Raw genomic sequence first — 22,164 nt, forward strand, 5'->3', positions numbered from 1 at the left:
CGCGGCGAGGGGCTCCGGCCGGCCATTAACTTCGCGATTTTATAGCGTCGTTCCCAGGGGCTTCGATAGCAGCCCCCGACAATGCGGCCCGGCACGGTAGGCATTTCAAGAAATTGGAAGTGATCCGCTGGGCGCAGAAGGGCGCACGCTTCCCTTCCCGGGACGCACCGTAACTCACGCGCCACGGACTTTCACCGTTAATCGTTCTGGCTGTACCGTCCCTAAACGATCGCGGCGCGTCGAGCCGCGATAATAGCGCGTAAATCATTTGACCGTGTCGATCGCTGCCCGGAGGACGATTAGGCGACGCATGCTCCGAGGCGCTGGACGCGCGACCTCTCTAATTTCGTTAACGACCATAACGAGTCAATCGAGGGACGAGGCGCTGGGACACGGTGGCGGGGGCTGGAGGAGAGGCTCGTGTCTGCGATCGAGTTCAGTGTCAAAGGAGACTGCTTCGTGAGGTACGCAGACACAGAGGCGATTCTGGGAACGCTGAGGAAAATTATAGTGGGAATGGGGATGGAGGGAGCGATCTGAAATGGGATCTTTTGTTTGCTGGATGATTGGTCTATGTATGTTTAACTACTTAAGTTCTTTGTGGAATACAGTACTACTACTGAGTATTTAGGGCAGGACTATTAATCTTCAGGAGTCGAATGAAACTGTTAAAAATTTCAATTAATATTAATGTAGGGTGACCTGTCTAGTAAATGAACACCACCCCTTAGCGAATAAATGTTGCTCGTGTAATACGGAAAATTAACGCCTACAGCGCTCATTTCACGGTGAAATTAGAGGCACTTTTGTCTATAGTTGAAACTTACACCGAAATTTAGAGTGGACAATCACAGACGTCGCGCAAAAGCGTTTTTCTTTTTATTTATAAGTTATACGGCATTAATTCTGTTTGTTCAATAGTTGTCCTCGCGGCCGTTCTTTCACTGGCAAAATACATTTCTTATTTTATCAATGAATGAACAGCTTACCCGGTCGTTTTTTCTCTTGACACTTTCGCCGCCAGTGTGGAGATTAGGTTAACCCACCCCAGAAACCAAATTTCAACTATGCATAATTATGATCTTATAAGGCTAGTAAAGTATCAAATTAATAATATTATTGCAGTTGGAGAATGAAAAATTAGTTACACAAAAAAATCGTATAAATACATTGGAAACCTAACCACTGTTTTTATCCCGTTCATTCACTGGGGTACCCCTGTTTATTCAGTAGAAATTTATGTTCATTCCCTGGCCCATTTTTTATTTAATCCTTTGCCAGACTTTTAATGAAAGTTATGACTATCAAACACTGCTAGAACTGTGTTCCGGGATGTCTGAATTTAGTAATAAAACAGCTCGCTGATAGCAATAACATTCAGGGGATTAAATAACGACTTTTGAATACTAATTTTAACAGATATGCAGCTTAAGTGTTCACTCACTGGACAGGTCACGCTATAAAGCAGAAAGCTTTTATATGTTTGTGTGTTTGTCGTCTGAAAACTTTTGAAGGATAAACTCTGGAATCACGAAATGTGCCCCAGCTCGTTATACCTGACTATTTAATATCCAGATGAATGTAACAATTTTTACAAAAAGCTAAAAAAAATTTTTTTTCTTTAATAAAATCGGAATCTAAATTTCGGGCGAAGCCGAGTAGTAAAGCTAGTTATGAAATAACTAATTTTATGACTTAGGTACACATTATCTTTTCTGTCACGAGAAAATTGTTACAAAATGCAGTGTATTAACTGAAACTTTTATTCCATACATTTTTGCGTAAATAAGAAACTTTTATTTTATTGAAAGTAGGAAAAAGTTCTAGTTAAACAGCAACATTTATTCTGCTCTGAAAAAGTTAAAATTGTGACTGAAAATGTTGTATGGCAGATATATATGAAGTTGAAACCTTAAACCGGTCGGTGAAAATAATTATATAAAAATCACAATGTGTTCACTCTTCTGTATTTATTCTAATTTCAATTCCTTAAATAATACTGATTAAAAAAATATTCCTAACTTTTATATTTCACCCTTAAATATCTGTTCAAAAGTATATGATCTTCCACAACTGTTATTAATCCATCATAAAATAACTACTAAAACTAAACTCTTACAACAAGAGTTAAAGTCAACATAACGTACAAAGTTAACATAAAACAGAAACGAAATAATTTAAAAGTTAAAATTCCGATAAATAACTTTTATTAATAAAAGTTAACAGTTTCAACCCCTGTTGTTCTTTCAACCATCTGATTTAGGTGCATTCAATTGGACTCCATCGAAAGTATCTTTCACAGTAATCTGTTTGAGAAATGGCTGCTGGATGGAGGTTGCCAACGAATTACCACAGCACCTCAGACTCTGAGCTCAGAGCTGAAGCCTCGCGATGCAGTATGCCACAGAGAAGCCTACTAGCACCGCAACAGTATTGGAATACCACAGTGCCGTTAAAGTTTAGAACACTGGATCGTGGAAGTGGCGAGAGTGAAGAAGTCCGTGGACCTCAGCTCAGGAACTAACTGGACGTTGCATTACGTCATATTAATCTACAATCAACGTCCGCGTTAATGGCGGTGCAATCGTGTCATTACTATATCGTGGCGCGGTTATTATCCGCCGGGACGTCCGGCGATGGAATTATATTGCTTTTACGGCCGCCTCAATTGCCATCTCGAAGCTATAATCGAGATAAAGCCGTACAACAGCGGGACGATCGTAGATCGTGATGGAGAGCGTGTGGGCAAGGTGTGCGCCGCTGTGTGCCCCGAGTGCACCGAGCGTGGCCACGGAAGAGAATAAAGGAACAGTCGAGCGCAGATCCATCACCGGGTGAACGATCGATCGCTCGATTTATCCGTCATCCCATCGGAGAGCTTCGCGCAACCGCCGGCTTCCACGTGTACATCTCCGCCCTGTCTGCCCTGTCCACGAAGGTGTGGCCATCGGGACAGCCGAATTGACAGTCAACTGCCTCTTCACGTGTCTATGAATCGCGCGAGAGATGAAAGATCGTCGATCTTTGAAATTTCAGAACCTCGACGGCGAACCAGGGCCTGTCCCTTCCAGTTGCCATCCACGGCGACTTCTTTCCTCTGGTAATAAAAATTTCATTGGGCTTCCCTCGAACTGATACATCCACTTAGCGACGGAGGCTTTTAGTTTCCCTTGAAACGGAACTGAAGCTGGGCGGCTGAGACTCAGGTGAATCGGTTCGCAGGGAATTCTGGCGATGGTACTTCGGGTTTGCCTTCTGCGAGGATAAGGGAATCACTGTAATTCGCTGGCTAAGTGATTATAGCTGGCCGAGATTAGTACTTAGGCCTCGGTGCATTAGATCTTAGTACACGAAGCAAGGTAATTACGCGCTGAATGAACGCCATGCACGGCGGAGCGCAGCTCATCGTATCAAGAAAGCCTTTCTAAGCGATAACGTACAATAACCTGTGTAACTACTATAAATTACCCGCATTATAGCGGTGCGTCAGAGATCTATTTGTGGAGCAGAGTACATTAACGTCCTGGCACGTTTATGTAGCTATCGCAGTCGCTTTTCAACTAGACAAGATGTAACGGAAAAGTATGAAAGCCTGAGGATGTGAAAAATTGAAATCTTATCTTCCTGCAAAGTGGTGTGTTCATCTAGCTATCAAACTGTTATCACGTTTCCTTGGTGCTTCATCGATCGATTAGGAGTTTAAAATTTAGAACGTGGTGAACATCTGCTTCCCTACACCCTACAAGTAGGGAATACAATCCCGGGATCCTGCGATACCGGCTGTTTTTTGGATTCCGAAAATCCCGGGATTTGATGTAACTAATCCAGAGAATTTTGGGATTTTTTAAAAATGTGAATTACTTTATGAACACCTGAAAAAATATAAAAATAAATAGCATAAATAAACGTAGTCATTCCATAATAATAAGGGCAATGATAATAATAATGATTTATTTAAATAATAATGTTGAGTCGCAGATAACTAACTGCACCATATTTATTTTTACAATGATATTCCCACTTTCCGCTATTTCGAAATCGCGCGAATTGCAAATCGCAACTTGTCTGCACAAGTGAAGTCGAAACATTGTAGATATGTATCGTACTTTAGGTGCTTTGCTGTTTCTTCGTTCCCATTTCCAAAAATCTTCATACTTCTTCTACTGTTTTATTATGAAAAATGATTTTAGCTTATGTTTCAGAATAATGATAGATTCTAAGTCTGTTTACTTTAAATAAAGATTTAGAATTTTAGCACGTAATAAATCGTTTTAATTACTGAAATTCCCTATTAGCCAATCCCGGGATTAGTCCCGGAATCCCGAGACAGACTTTAAAAAATCCCGGGATAGTAAATAATGGCCGGGATTGTACATATTCCCTACCTACAAGTGAGCTGTCCTTTCAGATTTCAGATATCCATGTAATATTAAATCCTCCACGACTGACTCTCCAAAATACTTTGACTGGCTGAGTTCTACAGTATCAGTTATACTCGATTCCCTTCGGCAGAGTACCTACTATTCCTGTTGAAGCCAAAATTCTCGAGGAAACAGCTTTCACCCGAAGCACCCTCTAGCGTTTCCTGAGAAGTAAACCGCGAGCTGTCCAGGCGGACGTGGAGCTAACGGAATCATTCATAACTCTACGACTCTACGCGAACTGAACGCGGGCCCACGGCGGTGCCACTCGGTACGTAAGTACACGTCAATGTCGAGTTCCCGTGGTCGCGTCGGCTGGAAGTGGAAGAATAGAATCGAGCGGATACGTTCCCCATATCCTTGAGGCACTTCTTCACGTTGACGTGCCCCGTCTCGGGACCGCTCGAGAGCCACACGTGTAATCGGCATTAATCGCGCGAAAGGGGGCCAGGACGCGAAAACAAAGCCACTATTGTACTCCCCGTGCAAGTCGCCCGCTTGTAGCGACTCGAACGGTTCAAGGAGCGATTATAACTTGATGGCTCTATTGCCCCGGTGTCTATCCTCCTCCGAGGGCCGATCGCGTGCGTCATTCCTCTTCCACAACCGGTGAAAACGTGGAGGAACCTTTTTGCTTTATCCAACAGCCGATCATGGAAACGTCGAAGAAATGAAAAGCTAATTTCAGGCTGAGGGAGCTGCGCCAGGGAGATCGCTTTCTCCACTCCGGTTCTGTTATCGTGGCAGAGAAATGCTGAAACGGGCAGCGAATGAGGACGCGAAAATCTGTCACTGATCCGCTTCGTAGCGATAGGGAATAACGAAGAGCAAAGGGGCTCTGGCAGCAGGGTGTGTCAATTTTTGGAATGTTTTCATTTTAAAAACGACTAGTGAGAAAACGGTACAATTTCAGGTTTAAAATTAACCACTACCTTTAAATTTTGGGTAATACATTATTTACCTAGTTGGGATTTCATTTGAAATTATAGAAAAATACGAATATTATTAAAATTATTTTAAAAAAATTAATAGTTGGGCTTATGAACCGCAACAGAAGCAAACAAGATGTCGTTTTTTTGATGGACTTTGTTAAATAGCATTCAATTTAGTACATAGATGACATATGGCTAGATCTGTTGCTAAAGTTACATATATTTTCAATTTGTAATAAATACAAATTTCCATATGTTTTTTAATGTGAATGTAACAAACACTAATTTCCACATATTTTTATTTCCATGCTTTCATGTAAGCAAGACTCACTTTAAGCAGTACATGAATATATAGTTTGTACTTAAATCTTACTTAATTTTCACTTTTTTCCACTGTGATTTGAAGTAGCTAAACCTCGCTCAAATCAATTTCTGAAGATAGTTTCAGATTCAGGATTAAAAGCAGCATTACTTTGTCACTAGTCGTTCTAAATTTTTCAAAAATTTTAAAACCCATAAAATCGACACACCCTACTCTGGCAGCCCCAAAGCAAACAGAAAAAGGAGATTCAATGTAAGCACGACTGAACTAACTCAAGAGCTTTATAAAAACAAAAGAAAACTGGATTTTACTCTTTAAATAAATTTTTATAATCACCAAATGAATTTTCACCTTATCGAATAGTGCACTAAAAATATTGTTATCCCTTCAACTGCCGCCCTAGATTAAATCCTGAGTGCGCCAGTGAAGCGGAGTAAGGGATTCCACCCTTAGATGGGAGCGATATGTAAACGATGGGAATGAGAGTCTCATGAGAAAGTTGGAGTCAGTTATTTCAATCGCGATAACGTATGACGGAAGTGGATAAAATTCCTCCGCACTCCCGCGTCTTCGTAGACACTCGCAGGCCATTTGACATAGTCCCTCTCCGCAGTAACACACCTGTTCTACCGCTGGATCCAACTAATCCAGTAAATGGCACCCTTCCTCCTTTCCCGGTCGTCAAAATTACAGCCAACCGGGTCCCCGAAATAACCAGAATGTCACCGCACCTATACCCTCGAAGGAAGAATCTCCCAGCGTGCGGAATAGCTCAATCAGTCCGACCAGCCCGTCCACGAGGATACCCAATTACTATCCCCCAGCGACGTCATAAACGGCCGGGAATCGCGGAGGATCGGAGCGGAGACGGTAAAAGTATCCTGGGTGGCCATTTAGCTGGGACACGGCGAGTAAACGGCGCGGCTCGGCCGGTGGCTTTTAGCTAACGAGTCGCGCGTTTAGCTGGAAAGGAAGCGGCGTATCGATGCGCGTATACCTACCTCGCTTCGACGAATCGGCTCTGCTACCGAGGCTGGACGCTGGTCAGGCGCGGCGGTATTTCTATCGCGTCTAATGTAGCGACGTACACCGGCTGTTAACAACTCTTTCCGCCGCTCGTGAGCGCGCCCGTCGCGTGAAACAAGATAAGGCGAAAAAACCTGGCCGGATAAATAACGGTGGCTGCTCCACCGGCTATCCCGATCTGGCGACAAGAATTCCTAAACGACCGGCGGTGCGTCACCACGGGCCGCGGCGAAATGGCAGCGGCGGGGCCCGGCGGAGGGTGGGAATGAGAGGGAGATAGTGGGGAACGCGGATGTTTCCGGGACCCAGTGGATGGCCCGTGTTCCCCGAGATAAGGCGCCTAAGTTCGGCATAGTTCGGTAAGTGGCGGAGATAAAAGGCCCCCGCCTGGACGGCCTGGTGCCCGGGCCCGTTCTCGAAACACGCGACGGCCCGTCTGCGTGTAATCCACGGGCTCGTAATCTTAATCACCTACGAATACCGCGGGGAGAATCGCGTAGGTCGGTGTGTCAATATTGGCCGTTCAGCTAGCCTCTACAGGGTGGAAAGCTTGTTAAGTGCGATCCCTGTGAGAACTTTAAGTGTGCGCTCGACACTATTAGGTGATAAGGGAATGGGTTGGGTCGGCGATACGGGGGTTATAGCTGTGCTTGGGAAGGATATTGCCTTTGTAGCACGCGCGTTCGAGGATGAATAGGTACCTGCTGAATAATTCTAAGAGTTAGGAATATTGTTGTTTGAGGGTGCAGGTTCGTCCCTATAGGCAAAATTAGGGATATAAATAAGGAACGCAAAGTGATCCTTTTTAAAAGAAAGTTTTAAATAAAATGTTACAAGTTGCACTATAAATGTTTCAAGCTGCGTATACCAATCTAGAGTAAGGTTACCAAAGAGCTGAAGTAAAGGTATAAATAAAGGGCGCAATTTTGCAAATTCGCCTAGAGCAGGCGTGGCGAACCTGTGACACGCGTGTCAGAGGTGCCACGTACGGAAATTGTGCTGCCACGTCAATCATTTACTGGTGATATTAATATCTGTACATTAATCTAAAATAATTATTACATGGTTAGATATGTAAAATAATTTGAATTTCGACCGCATAAATCGTTCCAATTAAATGAGTGTTGTTTCGGCGCACTGGTTCGGTCCTTCGAATATTTAAACAAAAACTAATTGCAATTTTGAAACATTTTTTTAACAGTTTCCAACGTTTCGGAGAACATAAAAGAAATATTTTTTCACCACCTCACCAACACACTGCTCTAACGAAACACTCTCTCGAGTTTGATCTTAGATTTGACTTTAACAATGTCACAGTTATTGATAAAAAAGCCAACCTTAATCAACGAATTCTATTAGAAACACTGCACATGATTAAACAACCTAGCGTAAATCTTAGGTATGAAACACCTAAAATACAAGACTATTACGCAAGTTTACTTAAAAAGTAAGGCTTAATGATACAGTCCCTCTAATAGAATTTTGGTTTTTCTGTTTCTCTATGATTGCACTATTATTACATATAATAACTTCTTAATTTATGTAACTGTTTGGTTTTTGACACCTATGAGGGATGTATTTGGCACCAAATAAATAATAATAAAGATATTAGGCATTGTTGGCGTGAATTAATAGAGTTTCGTATTTTCAAAAACATTTTAAATTGTCAACGGTTATCGTTCGGGTGCCCTTTGGCATACTGTCTGGATGTTCTTGCCTGATTTAACACTGTTTACCTCAGTCACCAGTCAGCGGACTCGAGAGTTCATTTAATATCAATTTTTATTTCCACTTTTTAAAAAAATAAATTTTAACTTTCCTCGAAAATGGTCAGAATTATTGACCGAAACGTTGGAAACTGTTAAAAAAATGTTTCCAAATTACTTTTGTTTAAATATTCGAAGGACCGACCCAGTGCGCCGAAACAAAACTCTTTTAATTGGAATAGTTAGATACAGGTACTAAAATATTTTCGGGCCAGCTTTTACTATGCGATCATGTGTACGTCAAGTTACGAAATTCTGTGTTAATTTTTAAACCTGTCTCAATAAATTCTGCAATGATTAATTTTCTATTCGTTTCTTCAGCAATTCGATAAAATATTTTTCATAAATGTTTGACACGCGCAGATAAAAAGGTTCGCCACCCCTGGCCTAGGGCGGAAAAAATGCTCAAAGCGAGCCTGTGAGTGTGGAATCTTGGAGGAATAAGATCTCGTAAATATTTATTAGTGTTGGAAGTTACTCTGATTTTCACTGAATTGGGATTTAAAGTTTCTGTCCAAGAATCCCCACGTTTCCCCAGCAAATGGCCCGATAGTTTCGACTCGAAGTTATGACTTCTTCAGTCCGAAAGCTCGGTAAGTGGTGCGCACGGTTACCGTATCTGTCCTGATAAGTGGAGGGCACACCTGTGTGTTCGGGATGGAAGGGGAGTAGAAGAATTTTATCTTCAGAGGACATTCGTTTGGAGCGTAGCTCGACGAACTCGAAGCTCGTTGAATCCTATTAACTCTTTACATTAATAACGCAGATGGATCTGTGCGATCTCGGAGGACAAGCGATTAAACGAACTTTGTCGCTCGTGAGAGCGTCTTACTCTCGCCTGGCAAACGCAAGCTTGCTTCTGTACGTTAATTACCGCGCGCTCGTTATCGCGCGCCTTAATTTATAGCAACACCTCCCCTGTTATGACTTACACGCGTTATAAAACAAACCGGGCGTTATTTATGTCGCGAGCAATTCGTTCTGCGAGCACTGTCAACGCGATAACCCGCGGGTAGATAATAATTAATTCCATTCCAATCATCGTTAGACTCTCGGGCACGGGACTTGCGAAATCACTTCACCGGTTTCAACGCGGTAGATGGAATAATAGGCGTACCAACCACCGTGGCGTTTACGAATCTGCGTATTTCATACCGTAACACTGAACGCGGCTATTATGCGGATTAATGGGCCGAGCATTTATCCCAGCGTTGTTTGTTTGCATATTATTAAAGCCAGCCGCCTTGGTGTTTCGTTAATCGCCCAGTAATCGATGCCTATCCATTTCACTTTGCTGTTGAAATAATTTCGTAATTCCTGTACCAAGCTGTTCTTCTAACACTTGAATAAATTGTAAATTACCGCCTCGCGTGTTGCGATGATTTATTAGAGCCCCGATCTGAATTACTGCACGTTATATGACGATTTAAGTTATTGGCAAATAATTTCTCTTACATGAAACCAGAGAGGGGCGAAATTTTTATTTAAATGAAATTTCGAATAGCGAACAAAAGTTAAAAGAATTATTCGTCATTCGTTCGTTAACCCGAGTTAACTTTATTCGACACATGACGAGTGATTTTTGTAACTTTTATTCGTTATTCGGAGTTTTATTTAAATAAAAACTTCGCCCGTCTCTGCGTCGAACCTACTAACCTTCAAAAAGTCGTCTATGGGGCGAAAAATAGAGATCATGATTTCGCTTAGTATTTTTCTTTTGATTATTCAAGTTTCCTCGCGAGAGATTCCTTAAGCAGATTACCCAGCGTAAGTGAATCGCTCCGTTTCTCACCCCTGCCCTCCCAAATTGTAATGTTCGTGTGGCTTTCTTTCGCGTAATTTATTCGCATTCTTCGGCCGAGTCGAGGGGAAAACAATTCGCGGCGATGGCGTGGATTAGCCGCGAGTCGCCGATAAATACGAGCCCGCGTAATGAATCGGGTTGCACGCAATCAAAGGGGCGCACGGTAGCCCTGCAGCGCGCAACCACCGCCGCCGATAAATCTACGTGGGCGAGATCGCCTCTAAGATTAAAAGTGCGCGGCTAAGGGAGCATATAAGAGGTGGGGTCTCTGGCGGGGCCGTGAAAAATTTTCGGTCGCACGAAAGGGCCCAGCGGTCCCAGCGGTCTGCTCGCTCTCGTTTGCATCTTTCCGGAGCTCGCACTTTACGGGGCGCGAAAGTTGCTCGTTCCCCCCTATTTCTTTTTGCAGGGGAACACATACGACACATCGCGGCTCCGGGAAAAAGGAGAACGATGGAAGATGGATCCCTCGATTAGATGCGGGGCTCAATTAAGGAGGAGACACTTTTTGAGACGTCCTTTGCAATGATATACCGCTCTGCTCGTTTGGGAACACTTGTGGAAGCTGTGGAAGGTTGAGGAGATCGACACAGCGTGGTGCGGGCTGAGTATTTTTGGGGACTGTTGGGGGATTACTGTGGGAGACAATGGGACTTGTGGAGAAGGAGATAAAGCGATAGGAGTAGAGGGGGACACTGAAGCAAGTGTACTTGCGATTGTTTACTGGAATTCTAGCGTCGATTGCTTCAGGAGTCACTACGCTGCGTTCCACGTAAGAGCACACCACAGTTGTGCTAATTGAATTACACTGTAATTTAATTACGTTGTATTTCTATTACATAGTAATTCAATTACGTTGTAACTCAATTACATAATTTAAGCTTTTCAATTAATTAAATTCCTAATTACTGTAATTGTGCGTGTAATTGAAATACAATGTAATTAAATTACAGCTCAAAACACTGGAGAAGTGAGAAAAAAGTGGAAAAAATGTCTCTCGACCGACTTCTTTCCATCCGGGCACAGTAGGAATGTACATACTATCCCTGTCGCTGTTATTATTATTCTTTTCATATTTTTTGATGCGACACGTTTTAGAAACTAATACAAAGACGGCCCTGTGATTAATAATTGACTAGCGTTTGATAACTTGTGGCAGCCAATATGTAGTCGTGGTCGCTGCCTTTCCCACGTACTTCAGCACGTGCATAATTTGTTTACAGCTGGTGACTCGACTCGAATGGACTTTGATCATGGTGGTATCATTTGTCTATTCTCAACAATCCCGTGTAACTTTATATCAACGCCACTGACAATGAGCTCAGAGGAATTTCAGCTATCTTCCGATAGCCAGCTTCTCAGAGCCACTCAGAGATCACTAATCGGAAGTTACACTAATATCACTTCCTCTTAGAAACTAGATAATAGGGAATCCAAGGGTTTGGGACGATCATGACTATGAGCCTGTACTTGTATCACTTGAGATGGTCACTTTAGAGGAGCGCAGATGTTTTGCGGATATTATTTTTCTGTGTAAGGTTATTAAAGGTTATATAGATTGTTCTTACTTGCTTGCACTAGTAGCATTCAATGCTCCGGTTAGCAGCATGCGTTCTAGGCCTCTCTTTGCGACAAGGGTACCGAAATATCGACATTACGCTGTTGACCTTATTAATAGGGCGATGATTATTGCGAATCAGAATTTCAATGGCATACACCCCTTCCAATGCTCCCTAACTTCGGTAAGAACGATTCTTTATAGGACTGTAACTAATTTAAATAGGGGTATTTAGTATTTAGTTTTGTGTTCTTAGTTCTTGTTTATCTTTTAGTTCAGTTTAGTTGGCTCTGTTAGCCGTGTATCCTTGGCTTATTTATTGTATAGACTCTTTAGTTAATTTCTCTGCTTTGTCTCTTGTAAACCATGGGTATTCCCCGTATAATTATTTAAATAAATAAATAAATAAATAATACCACTTCTGTTACCTAGGTACTATTCACATTTTAAACTTTCCTCCGACTACCCCAATAACTCACCCTGAAAATCCTACCCCAATAATTCACCCTAAAGTACCTTTTCCGCATTCCTTAGAAACCGACTGCCCAGCGGAACACGCGATATTCCCGAGGCGCGAATGCGACTGTCCGCGTCCGAAGAGGCGCGACACCGTAACTTCTAGAAGACGAAGGGAGGCGAAGGAGCACGGCCAGAAGGACGCTGACGGTGGAAAAGCAGGAGGCTCGGTGGAACGGGCAAAGAGAAGAAGAGGCCTCGTTACGTAGCCTGGTTCCAGGCTTATACGCGACGAGATAACATCGGCCCAATACGAATATACGTGGCCGCGGGCGCGCAGCGCGAATTAAAAGATGACTCAGGCGGGGATGGCCTTGGTTTTCGAGGCGCGCTGATATCCTAACGAGCGGTCGATTAAATGACAAAACCGAGAACCTTTCTTCGATTGATAAATGCTGCGAGGGGATGCAGCTGTTCGACGATTCTCTGCAACACTCGGTTTAATTGATGGTCTGCGATCATTTCGAAGTGTGTCGCGCGATTAGCGTGGCGAGCAGCTGCTTTTGCAATGAGGGGTTCAGGTGGCAATCCTGATTTCGCGCGGTGAGAGCTTCTCTGCGGTTAATGAATACGTGTATACAGTAATTTCTCGCGTTGCCATGCGTGGACGATCTTACGCACTGTCAATTATCGATGGTAATTATTGCAAAAGAATATGGCTTTATAATTTGGTCTCCTTATTTCAAAATACACTGCAGTAGAATCGAGAACGTTCAACACAAATATCTGAGGTTAATAGCTTATAAATCCGGTGCTAGTATTCCTATACATTCCTACAATTACAATCCATGGCTGCAGTGGCGGATTCAGGAGCCCTTCTTGGAGGGGGCGAAATATGTCAAACTACCTAAGTACATTTTTGAACCTTCTTAAAATTCGCTTGTAATTTATATTTTAATATCTCTGTGTGATACTATAACCTAAATAATTAAATTCACATTATTTATTTATATCGAATAGTATACAGTGTCATAATATTTTTCTATTTTATTACTCTTGGGCGAGGGGCGATCGCCCCTGTCGCCTTAAGCTATTTTACTTAAAATAACGAATAAATAAACTAAGTATATAATCTACAGTACAGATTATAGGTTGAATTACATAATTCCTTTTGTGTATGACTTTACAACGTTTATTTATTCGTTAATTTAAGTAAAATTTCTTAAGGTGACTGTAATTGGTTCGGTGTCAGTAATTGGGTCCTTTACCCTAGTAATTTATGAAGAAGAGAGCGTCGCGTAGGTTACAGAGACACTGCAATGGAATCATGTCCTGTCTGACAACCAACGTCCTTATCTATTTCATATTTGGCGATACTCTGCAGAATGGCAGCCAAAGATCTCCAAACGATTTCCCAAGACGACGGATGTCTATAATAACAGGACTGAAGTGATGGTCCTTGAAGGATACACGAAGGTGGTTCTCGCTGTTCGTCACCGAGTGCCAGCGTGCCGAGGCACAAAGACGCATCCCGAGGAATTTCAAGCGGACAAGAGGCGCAACGTCGAAGTCACGCCGATTCGTGCAGGGCCCCGCCGCGGCCGTTGCACGAGTGGGGCCCGAAAGAGGAAGCTCGAGAGCTCGAATTAAGTTCTCTCTGTCCCTTGCGTTTCGTCCGTTCGTTCTTTACTTTCAGCCTCCTCCTTCGCCGCCTCTCGTCCAGCGGGCCGGTACCACGGCCCCGGAGAGGCGGAGGCGCGATCTCGTAATTATTACGTCGCGGAAGATGCGAAGTGACGCGATGATTACCCCATCGCGGGGCTCCTTTAAAGAGCCCCCATCTCGCGGCACCCCTCTCCCCATTCCACGCCCGTTTTACCCTCGCGTTTCACGGCCGTAATTGCGTCGGTTTCGGCGAGACAATGCCGCTTCTCGCCGCGGATCAAGCAACGATCTTATCGGCGCGCGAGACGCGTCCGGGCCTGGCCGCGTCCTCCGCGTGATTTATCGCTTTAATAACAGTATCGAAAGCAGCTACACGGCTTATTACCAGCGATCCATCACTCGCGGGAGGATCGTCCGATTGCTGGAAATAAATTTCAATTCCGCTTCCTCGCCCTGCTCGGTCAACCCTGCCTTGGCTCTTCCTGCGCCTGCAATTCTCAGATCGTAGCGGGCTTTCGCACGGTGATGGGGCTTTACATACCGAAGCTGACGATGTATAGTTTAGAGCAGGGGTTGAACACAGTTGTGATATCGGTTTCGGTTCTCGAAGCAGTTAAGGTGAATGTCCCAATTTCGGCTCATGTCCCCGTTTCTGAGCGTTTCGTATTTTTCTTATTATTATGTGCGTTACGTTTGTACTATAGTTGCAACAGAATAATTCTAAATTATTTAAACATTTACTATTTTTCATGAGCAGAAATACGGACATTTAGAGGATTAAATATTTAATTACAAATTACTAATAGTTAAACATCTTGAAATGTCTTTCTTATATAGTTTTTGAATTGGTTGATTTATTATTAATGAATTAATCGATTACTCTGCAAATTTTGATCGCAAAGAAATTTTTTACACCTACTTTATGACAAGTAACCTCTTAAATGAGCGGAAATTGGGACATTCACCTGATGAGAACCGAAATAATCTTGAAACAGTTACAAGTGAAAACGGTTCTGGTCTATGTCGGTTTCGATCCCGATATTATATCGGTTCCGTAACGGTTACATATCGGTTATACGGTAAACCGCCACAACCATGCGTAAGCGCCTTTTAAATTATGATTAAATAATAAATCTGTGAAGAATAAATTGATTCTCAAAAGTAGTTTGAAATAATTTTTTGTTTCTTATAGCTTAAGAAACAAAAAATTATTTCAAACTACTTTTGAGAATCAATTAAAGTTCGTTTAAGTTAAACCCTTATTAATGTGTGGTGCCCCCTTAAGTGTCTAAAAATTTAAGCAAAGTATAAATTGTGTATACATACTGTGAAATTATTGCAGAGCAACTTCCAACTGTACGTCGCATTTTCATTCTGTCATCGCACGTTTTAAAGTACTTACGAACAATGTCGCATTTCTTTCGGCCCATTATGTCGATATGTTTTTAAATATCACTAATAACTATTACACACTACTACTAATATTAATTTGACACTTAATTTAAAGTATTGCTAACACTAACAGCAATAACTTTCCTAATATGTACAAGCTTACTACTAATTTTAAATTAATTATTTTTCTCTTTTCAATACTTAATTTACAGATGCTGTCTTTCATTTCGGCTTTTCCTGCATTGATGGAGTTTTGAAAAGAGAGACACCAGATAGAGAGGCCCAGCGATAAAAAGACTTATAAACAAATCGAATTTCCATTAAAAAAAATGTGACATTGATCGTAAATATTTTGGAACGTGCTACGCATACCCGATGCGTAGCAGATAGGATACATTACTGTTATAAAACCGATATATAACCTTTACGATATAATATCGGTTCTGCAGAACCGTAACCGAAATCAATATAGTCAGAAATTTCTGGTTTCATAACTGTTTCAGTCGGAACCGATATATAACAGTTTGAAACAGTTATTCTCGGCACCATTTCAACCCCTGGTTTAGAGGGTGTACGGTTGACGATTTCGAGGGGAACTTTGTTGTATAAACAACGGTTACAGCCAGATCGAAATGGCGTAACGATGTTGACAAGGGGGAAACGAAGCCATCGCCATTCTTCGGGTAAATTGAGGATCAGGCTGAGGAAGAACGGCACGCCAAGGGCGCAGACGCCTGGAGGGGAGGGTGCCGAAGGAAGCGCCCTCCTCCTCGTTGCACGGTAGAATGCACCGGGCCGCCATTTTCGTGGCGGCGCAACAGAGGCGTAATAACTGCTGGAATTCATGGTAATGGCGATAATGCGTGGCTGGAGAACGATGAGGCCCCGCAGGGGCTGAAACAAGGCAGGAGGGCGAGCAAGAGGGCCCGGTGCCCAGAGGTGGGGCGCCCTGCCACGCTGCGGAAACTTGCGTAGCCCCCTCGCGTACGTGTGAACCCCGATCTACTCGACGAGGACTGGGCCTTCTGATTGGAGGAATTCCTCCCCCCGGATGTCGAGCTCGGCCTACCCCAGACAGCCCTTTCGATCGTTTGCACTTCGGTTTTCAATTTTTTTATAGAGTCAGAATGATTGAACTGCGTTTTACAATTTTTGGCAGCTATATTTTTGTCACATTCGTAATTATTAAAAGGGGATTCCCAGTTGTAGGTACATTCAGAGTTATCCAAATTTTTAAACGCTGATTGTAATTTAACGAGACTCACAATCAGAGCTTTCTGTTCTCTGATGAAATTAGAGATTCGTATGGGGCGAACGCAGCAGTAAATGGACACTTAAGGGTAACGAATGGACACTATTATAAAATCATGTTTGCAGCGCGATTGGTTCCATGTGCTGCAACAATTCTTCAGATATGAAGCAAGAAGTTAAAAGAAGTAGTTGCTTATTTTAATAACTGATTTTTCTCGTTTTAATAAAAAAAAAATGGTCAATCACTGGTACGACTATCACCTTCACGACTGCTCGGTGCATTGCTAATTCTCACATGCTACTACAGCTGACAGTTAGGAGCGGGTTGCAATCGCCCTCGCCAAAGGGAGAGCGATAGGAGTGGTCGCATTAGGTCTGCGATTGGTCGACATGCCTGGGCCGGATGTGGAGGTCGGGCTAAAGCGAGGGCGAGCCCTTGAATTATCCGTCTTAATTCGTTCGTCACGAGAATTAGCGCGAATTGAATGCAGGAGAAGGGAGAACGGGAAGAACAGCGAGAAGAGGAGAAATTCTACAGGCACGAAGTTCAGGGGGCCTCCCATGGCGAGACTGACCCGCTGACCTCCGTCCTCGAGGACCCTATACGCTGAAACATGTATTATATGTAAATCATGCGAGCGCTAATCATAAAATGTGTCTCAAAAAAAAAATATATAAAATTTGCAAGTAGACAAAATACAGAGTAAAGGCACTAAGTAGTTAAATCTATTAAATAAGAAAAAAAATGCCCCGGTCTTCCCTGCAAGCAAACCAAATGAAAAATAGGTGCAATGCAGTGAATGTAAGGATTCATCGCATGAAGAATATAGTTCAATATATACTCTAATTTCTTGCAATGCTTAAAAGTAAACAATAAAATTAAAAATTTGAAAATCTAAGAATCTGGCTTCTGGAGGGCAAGTGGGTTCCTGGATTTTCACAAATTTAATTTATTCTCTAAACGTTTATTTTCCATTCCCTGTGGGTGGTCAAATTTTAATAAATTAATTTCAGTTAATTGATATAGTTCAATATATACTCTAATTTCTTGCGATGCTTAAAAGTAAACAATAAAATTAAAAATTTGAAAATCTAAGAATCTGGTTTCTGGAGGGCAAGTGGGTTCCTGGATTTTCACAAATTTAATTTATTCCCTAAAGTTTTATTTTCCATTCCCTAGGGGTGGTCAAATCTTAATAATTTAATTTCAGTTAATTGATATAGTTCAATATATACTCTAATTTGTCGCAATGCTTAAAACTAAACAATAAAATTAAAAATTTAAAAATCTAAGAATCTGGTTTCTGAGGGGCAAGTGGGTTCCTGGATTTTCACAAATTTAATTTATTCCCTAAAGGTTTATTTTCCATTCCCTAGGGGTGGTCAAATCTTAATAATTTAATTTCAGTTAATTGATATAGTTCAATATATACTCTAATTTGTCGCAATGCTTAAAAGTAAACAATAAAATTAAAAATTTGAAAATCTAAGAATCTGGAGGGCAAGCTCAATTCCTAACCCAGACCGCTCCCGATCTACCCTACTACACCTCGCGCGATTCCCGTCCCTTTCAAGCACCAACCAATCCGTCCCATGGGTCACGACAGCATCATCAGCTTCAAGAAGCAGAACGTTTCTATGCAACGACGCGTGCATCGCGACGACGTTGCTCGTCGCACGCGAATACACATTCCGTTCCCAAAGGGCGCAACTAGGCAGGCAACGATCGATCGTTTCGTCAGCCCGTCCGCGCCTGGATGGTCACCTTTCCGTTGCTTAATGTTTGCTTTAGAGATACATACGTGTCTCGACGTCCTATTACCCGTCATTAAATCCTAATGGGCTGACGCGCGGGATGCTCATCTCGTTTGCCCCCCCTAATAGCAAGGCTCGGTTCGCAGCGCGGCGACTGTATCCGCAGCTGCCTAACCACCGACTTCCACGGTCCCGTCGTAATGAAATCGCTAGCCCCTTTTCGTGTGTAAAAAGGGAAGAACGAGATCCGCGCCGGATGGAACGCCGCGCGCCCGATAATAGGCATCATTTTCTCAGTTGTTGTACATCGTTACATCGCGTAATAAACCGTTGGCAAAAATGCGGCGGGGTTGCGCGCGCGGAGCAGGCTGCAATTTCCGACGGAAATTTCTAAAACACACACAATCACGCGTGGTGTAAGAAAAATTTACGAGTCGCCGGTCCGTTCACACTGTCGGCAGAGAGGGGGAGAGCGAGAGAGCTGTTTGAAGCAGCCCAGCACAATGGACCTCGCGTCCACTTCTACTCCAGATGGAAACATCCTCTGAAGAGTATCCCACTGGGCCAGGAAAGCTGTTTGACGAGCAAACACGCAACAAATACTCGAGTATGTACAGAAGGAATAACGCTGTCCCTAAGCCCGCGAGCAGCAACAGTTTCACAGCCCTTTTCGAGAGAGCACTAGTACTGAAGTGGTGACTAGAGCGACGGGACACATAGGAGACACAGAAGAACGTCACCTTTTCAAGATTTGTCGTTGAATGAAAATACTCTTACAAGGAGTCTTAATTGGGGGATGAAGGGAAATTTCATTCGTTGATTCGTTCGAGCAGATGAACACTTGCCACCTGGGCCCTGCTCAGAAGGCCCCTAGGGTCCCATTTTCCAAAAAAATTATGATTTTATCGAAGCACTATATTTGTTTTGTTGCTTCCAACAATTTTGATTTATTTGTAATTCTGTGAGGTACACAGGGTGTCCTAGAACGTTTGCCACCTAGGCTTTTTTTCTTAAATCCGCCACTGTTTGCTTGGCTGGATTCTTGGCGTATTTGAGCGATCACGCGCGAATACTTTGGCCGAGGATTGAAAACGTTTAAAGGTGGTGCAGGCGTTGAGGTCGACGCGGAGGCTTTCAGTGAGGAAATCACTGTGCAGTGGTAAAACACTTACCGAGAGTACCGTCGAGGGAGAAGGAATGCCTGTCGTTCCTCCACGCCCACGAGCACAAATCACAGGTGGTGAGTCCGTCGGTGGTGACACCCTCCTCGGGTAAATAAGGTGGCCTAGGCGGCGGTGGCACGAAGCTTCCTATCACAGCCCAAAGGGAGTCGACGTCGTTGCCGACGCCCGTGTAATACAGCAGCTCTTCTTCCGCAACGCCGGCGAACCAGTCCATGTCGTTAGCACTGGGATGAACGGTGTTGGTGGTTGGCGTGCTCGTACTGGCAGCCGTCACCTGTAACGTGGAAATTGTGATTAATGTATTTAAGCTTCTGCTGAGACTTTGAAAAGCTAACGCGAAGCTAGTGCTATTCAATTGTAGGCGAAAAAGAGAGCCTCGGGCTATGGGACTTGAAGTCGACTTCTGTGATCAAATTCTTCTTTGCGTAGAATTGAACAAATTAAAATTGCCTACCACAAGTAGATACTTAGTAGTCTCTTTTGTTTACTTTAAGAATAATTTTTCCTTTTTTGTTTCAGATGAAAAACAGTGAGGATAACCGGTGCATAGAAACGGCTACTACGCAGCTCCTTCTCCGATTTTTTTAATGATAATTTCACATTTTATGCATAAAAGTATGACCTCTCTAATGTATATAATGTTAATGGAAAAAAATCTTTAAATCCATTCTACTTTTTCGCCTCCTACATAAGGATACCCTCCGGTCAAAACGCTTGACAAATACGCGACTTTCATGAATTCAGAAAAAGAAACTGAACGACATACAGTAAAAATGCTTTTTGGAATTTATTACTTCATATTTGAAGAATAAACGAAAAAATTATTGTTTGAATTTTATCAATTTTTGCCTTAGATATACAGCATAATATTGTACCACTGTAGAAGTTAGAGGTCTTGACGAGCGCCACTGTAAAAAGCTTAATTATGTACCGATTTCAAAAACTCTTACGGCATTCTATTCATAATTGGACTCACTTTCGCCTTATCTGCGAAGAGTAATTTTGGATCGCCCATTTTTTTTTTATGGACAGATTTATGCGTAGAAAAACTGCTTTTTTGCAACATTGTGTTTAAACGTGTGCTAAAAATCGCCGGATTGTGTGTTTGCAATGAAGACGGATAAGGCGATATAACCATTTATATATATTTTAAGAATATATTTAGTTTTTTTAATTCAGACGATCCTATCACGAGTTCTGATGGCGCCCGTCAAGAGCTCTAATTTCTACAGTGATACAATGAATGCTGTATATCTAATGCAAAAATTGATACAATTCAAACAATAATTTTCTTCGTTTGCTCTACAAATATGTAGTAATAATGTCCAAAAAGCTTTGCTACTGAATGTCGTTCAGTTTCTTTTTGTTTAATTCATGAAAATCGCATATTTTTCAAGCGTTTTGACCGGAGAGCACCCTTAAGTGTACGTTTCCCCTTAACTCGGCGAGAGGCGCTACTGGGTAAACTTTACCACAGAGGCGCTAGTTGCGAAAATATGAAGACTGTTTGAGTTTTTGTTACAATTTTTTGAAGAACTTTAATAAAGATTTTAAAATATTTCATAAATTTTGTTTGATCCTTAAAACACTGTACCTACTTTAACATAAAAATTACAAAGTTAAAAGAAATATTCTGAAACCGTGATTTTTTACGTTTCAATTTTGGGTATTTTTCACCCGGTAGCGACAACCTGTGTTACAATATGGGGTGCGCCTCCCGCCGGGTTAAATAAATTTTCATAATCACCCGCTGAATTTCATTGAATTTGCATTAAAAATATTTGTATCCCTTCAACTCGGCTCCCCCAAGATTAAATCCTGAGTACGCCACTGCCCAGACCCACCATGTGTTGAATTAAATTTCCGACTACTCTTCTGCTGGTCGAATTACTAGACAAGTCTTTGAATTCAAATAATTCTTTCACCCTACAAAATTGTCCTGACACCTTGATCTGCTCAGACCTTTGATCAATCCTCCTCCAAGTCTAGTACTCGAAAGTGGCTATGAGATAAACCTACTAATCAACCCCAAACTGTACCCGATTTTCAATCATACACCGCAAAATCATCGCCTGCAAGAATTCCTCAATAAGAGCAAGTTTCAAAGAGCTTCGAGTATCCAAAGAATCCCCAACAAACACAGTTAATGGATCGACCACGGAAACTCAACTCTTCCCCAGGTGGAAGTACATATCCGTTCCGAAAGACAGGAAGAACGATCAGGATGGACAGGCTGACGATCGTCTTCCGCCCATGTTTCGTAAAATGCCGGTGCAAATAATGGGCAAGGCTAAAAAGTGTACCGTTCGACTCATTTCGTTCTTCGAGCAGACCGCGAGGCGGCCGCAGAGCGGAGCGGCACTTTGTGGGGAGGACTCCGTTGTCCTAACTCCTACGACAAACAGTGAAAAACTGTGCGGGCGGTCGCAAACAAATCCTTCTTCCTCCTGGGCCCTCTCAGCGTTCAGGGGTTTTACAGGCGGGCTAAACCTCGATAAACAGTGACAAAGCGTTCGTGAGCTCATCATCGGCTGAATAAGTCAGCTCTCGGAGCGCGTCCTTGAAGGCGTCTCTTGTAATTGGGGCAGCGCACAAAAGAACAATGACGCTGCGCCTTCGGAAACGTTCCCTC

General features: G+C 42.7%; 1 protein-coding gene across 3 annotated transcripts in view; it reads right to left on the reverse strand.

The window, feature by feature from the left end:
* The window catches only part of LOC143374323 (uncharacterized), a 339,083-nt gene that overhangs the window by 35,404 nt on the left and 281,515 nt on the right, over positions 1-22,164 (reverse strand). For all 3 annotated transcript variants that reach the window (XM_076822391.1, XM_076822383.1, XM_076822374.1), the window contains one exon: positions 19,521-19,806. In XM_076822391.1, coding sequence (XP_076678506.1) covers positions 19,521-19,746 — 226 coding nt within the window. In that variant the 5' untranslated portion in view covers positions 19,747-19,806. The remainder of the gene's footprint in view (positions 1-19,520; positions 19,807-22,164) is intronic.

The sequence above is a fragment of the Andrena cerasifolii genome, chromosome 1 (assembly GCF_050908995.1).
Source record: "Andrena cerasifolii isolate SP2316 chromosome 1, iyAndCera1_principal, whole genome shotgun sequence".
Taxonomy (NCBI): Eukaryota; Metazoa; Arthropoda; class Insecta; order Hymenoptera; family Andrenidae; genus Andrena; species Andrena cerasifolii.